Genomic DNA, 3,045 nt, shown 5'->3' on the forward strand with positions numbered 1-3,045 from the left:
ACACAGCCCAGAGACGCTGGGCATGTTGATGCCCACCTTACACAGCCCAGAGACGCTGGGCATGTTGATGCCCACCTTACACAGTCCAGAGACGCTGGGCTTGTTGATGCCCAACTTACACAGCCCAGAGACACTGGGCATGTTGATGCCTACCTCACACAGCCCAGAGACGCTGGGTATGTTGATGCCCCCCTCACACAGCCCAGAGATGCTGGGCATGTTGATACCCACCTTACACAGCCCAGAGACTGGACATTTTTCCAGCTGCCTGGAGCTGCTGTTAGGGAGCAAAAAGAGTTTGTGAACTCAACCAGCTGGCCCTGTGGTGAAGCAGGCCAAGCGTGGGAAGCAGGTCGGGGCTTCAAGGTCGGTACCTGGAACAGAGAAGGCAAATTGGTTTCCTCTGGTGGGTCAACTGCAGCTGATGGATGAAGCCATCGATCCTGCCTGATTGGGGAGCAACGGTGGTAACTGGACTAGGTTTTAAAAAAAGAGTGTGGCGTTTGATCAATGATGTCTGCCACTGGCAGGCAGCGGGGAAGGGAGGCATCGTGCCATGCACTGACCTGTAGAAACCCGAGCTCCTTACTCCATCCTCTGAGCTGGGGTTTTCCAGGCGCTCCCAAGTCTAGGCATTAAGGGGTCTCTGTTCTACTCAAAACCCAGGCTGCTGGGATGTCATCGTGAAGCCCCACAGGGAACGTCCTCATTGGGAAGTCCTTTAGGGACTAGATCTGGCGCTGATGTTCAGGACGAGAAGAAATCGTGCAGCGCAGTGCAATCTTCCTCACCCACCTTGGGCGCCGTCTAGAATCAAACAAGAAGGTGGAGTCTTGGGTAACTGTGGTCACTGACATGCCTGGACTCCCATAGGCTCCCTCTCTAGCTGATGCCACTCTGAGAGCGGTAGCCCAACGCCCGTCCTCCAGGGGCACGCACCGCCTTCCACAAGAGCCGAGTTGTCATGGTAGTTGTAAGAAGGCCTGGTGGCCTTGTGGGTTCCACGTTGGGCTGCCAACTGCAACGTCAGCAGTTCCAAACCACCAGCCGCTCTGAGGGAGAAAGATGAGGCTTTCTACTCCCGTAAAGATTCTCAGTCTTGCAACCCCACAGGAGAAGTTCTATGCTGTCCTGTAAGGTCACGATGAGTCGGGTTTGACTCAGTAGTCCTGAGTTTGGGCTTTTGAGAGTTTGTGTTTGGGGGGCGGGGGGGTGTTATACATTGGGCTGCTGACCACAGGATCAGCAGCTCAAAAACAGGAACAAGGTCACACAGAAATACGAGGGTCTTCCAAAAGTTGGTGGGGAAACAGCATCAAAAGATCCCGGAGTTTATGATTGAACTATGGAATCATATGGTATCTGAATCTACACATGCTAATAAAGCTGCCTTAAGAAATCACGACGCTTCCCCACCTACTTTGGGCAGCCCCCACTCACAGGTCTCTAGCTTTCACTGCTGGCGGCCGTGAGGTGTCTCATGGCCCCAGGAGTCAGGGAGATGGGGCCTGGCCGGACTCACCAGTGGGACCCTGGAGAGCACAGGCCAGGCTCAGGGGTGCTGCTGTCCCGTCCACAGGCCAGCTCGGCGCTGGACTGGAAAGACAGCCTGCTCGGTGGTGTCCTGAGGGTCCTGGTGAACTCACTGAGCTGCGACCAGAGCACCACGTACCTGGCCCACTGCTTCGCCACGCTGCGTGCGCTCATCGCCAAGGTAACGGGCCATTTCCATCCTGGCTCTTCCCTGGGTCAGCCACAGAAAGTCCCCATCCCCGCCAAACAGGGCCCGCCTGTCAGCTGCAACACACTGGGCCGGGGTGGGGCAGCTTTCTCTGCAGAGGGCCATGTGGGTTTCTCACATCCCCCGGTGGCCGTCGTGGTCAGACACTGAATTAACTCGCCCTGAATGTGGTGGCTGGAACGGCTTCTCCTTGGTGAGGCATAGGATGTGAGCTGCCAATTGATGACTTCACAGCCCTGTGGAGTCTATAGTCTTCCGGGGGGGCCCTGGTGGCATCGTGGGTTAAGTGTCAAAGGTCGGAGCCACCAGCCACTCCTTGGGAGAAAGATGAGGCAGTCTGCCCCCGTAGTCACAGTCTCAGAAATTCACAGGGTCAGTTCTGCCCGGCCCTGTAGGGTTGCTGTGAGTTGGATCAACTCGGTGGCAGGGAATCTGGTTTGGAGGAAGTCTTCTGAAAAGTCATACCATATGCGTTTCCTTCTGGCTCAGGAGCACAGGACCCCTCCAGTGGGACCGCTGGGGACTCCTGTCCCCTGGCTGCCCAGGGCAGGGAGGTCCTGCACTCCTGCACTCCACGGCCTAGGTCACCCTCCCATCATCAGTAGTCTCCAGGAGACCCAGTAATTTGAGGACGGTCCCTTCAGCACCACGACTAGCAGTGCTCCAGGGTGCACAGCCCGCTCCCTAACCGAAAGGTTGGCAGTTCCAGCCTACCTGGAGGTGCATCCGAAGAAAGGCCTGGCAACCAAGGCTGTTTATCACACGGCCCTTGCCGTGCTCGACCTCTAACCGAAAGGCTGGCGGTTCCAGTTCCCCCGAGGAGTCTGCTGCTTTACTTTGGGGGAGGGGGGACTCGCCCGTGGGAACCTTGTAGAGGACACCCGTGGGGTCTTCAGGAGCCCGGGCGGCTCACAGGCTCACACCTTGGCTGGGCAACCCATAGTTCAATCCGAGTCCATACCCCGGCTCCCCACTGGCTCCCCTGGAGGTGGCTGGTGGCATTTGGGAGCAGAGCACTCCCCTGTCTGAGGTCTGGCTGCCCCGGACAGCGTGTGTCGTCTACACACTTGGTGGGTTCCGGACGGGCCGGGGGTGGGCCTTCAGGGTGCTGGCTGACGCCCATGTCTGCCAGTTTGGAGACCTGCTGTTCGAGGAGGAGGTGGAGCAGTGTGCCGACCTGTGCCAGAGGCTGCTGCACCACTGCAGCAGCGGCCTTCACACCACGCGGCGCCAAGCCTGTGCCACCCTTTACCTGCTCATGCGCTTCAGCTTTGGAGCCGTCAGTGTGAGTGCCAGGGCCTGGG

At 58.1% G+C, this 3,045-nt stretch overlaps 1 protein-coding gene across 1 annotated transcript in view; it reads left to right on the plus strand.

Moving 5' to 3' along the window:
• Nucleotides 1–3,045, plus strand: part of DOCK8 (dedicator of cytokinesis 8) — a 115,069-nt gene that overhangs the window by 89,575 nt on the left and 22,449 nt on the right. Inside the window, exons 33-34 of the mRNA XM_045289365.1 lie at nt 1,580–1,714; nt 2,874–3,026. Of these exons, the coding sequence (XP_045145300.1) occupies nt 1,580–1,714; nt 2,874–3,026 (288 nt within the window). The remainder of the gene's footprint in view (nt 1–1,579; nt 1,715–2,873; nt 3,027–3,045) is intronic.

The sequence above is a fragment of the Echinops telfairi genome, unplaced genomic scaffold, assembly GCF_000313985.2.
Source record: "Echinops telfairi isolate 266 unplaced genomic scaffold, ASM31398v2 ScPeMD7_25;HRSCAF=90, whole genome shotgun sequence".
NCBI classification, from domain to species: Eukaryota; Metazoa; Chordata; class Mammalia; order Afrosoricida; family Tenrecidae; genus Echinops; species Echinops telfairi.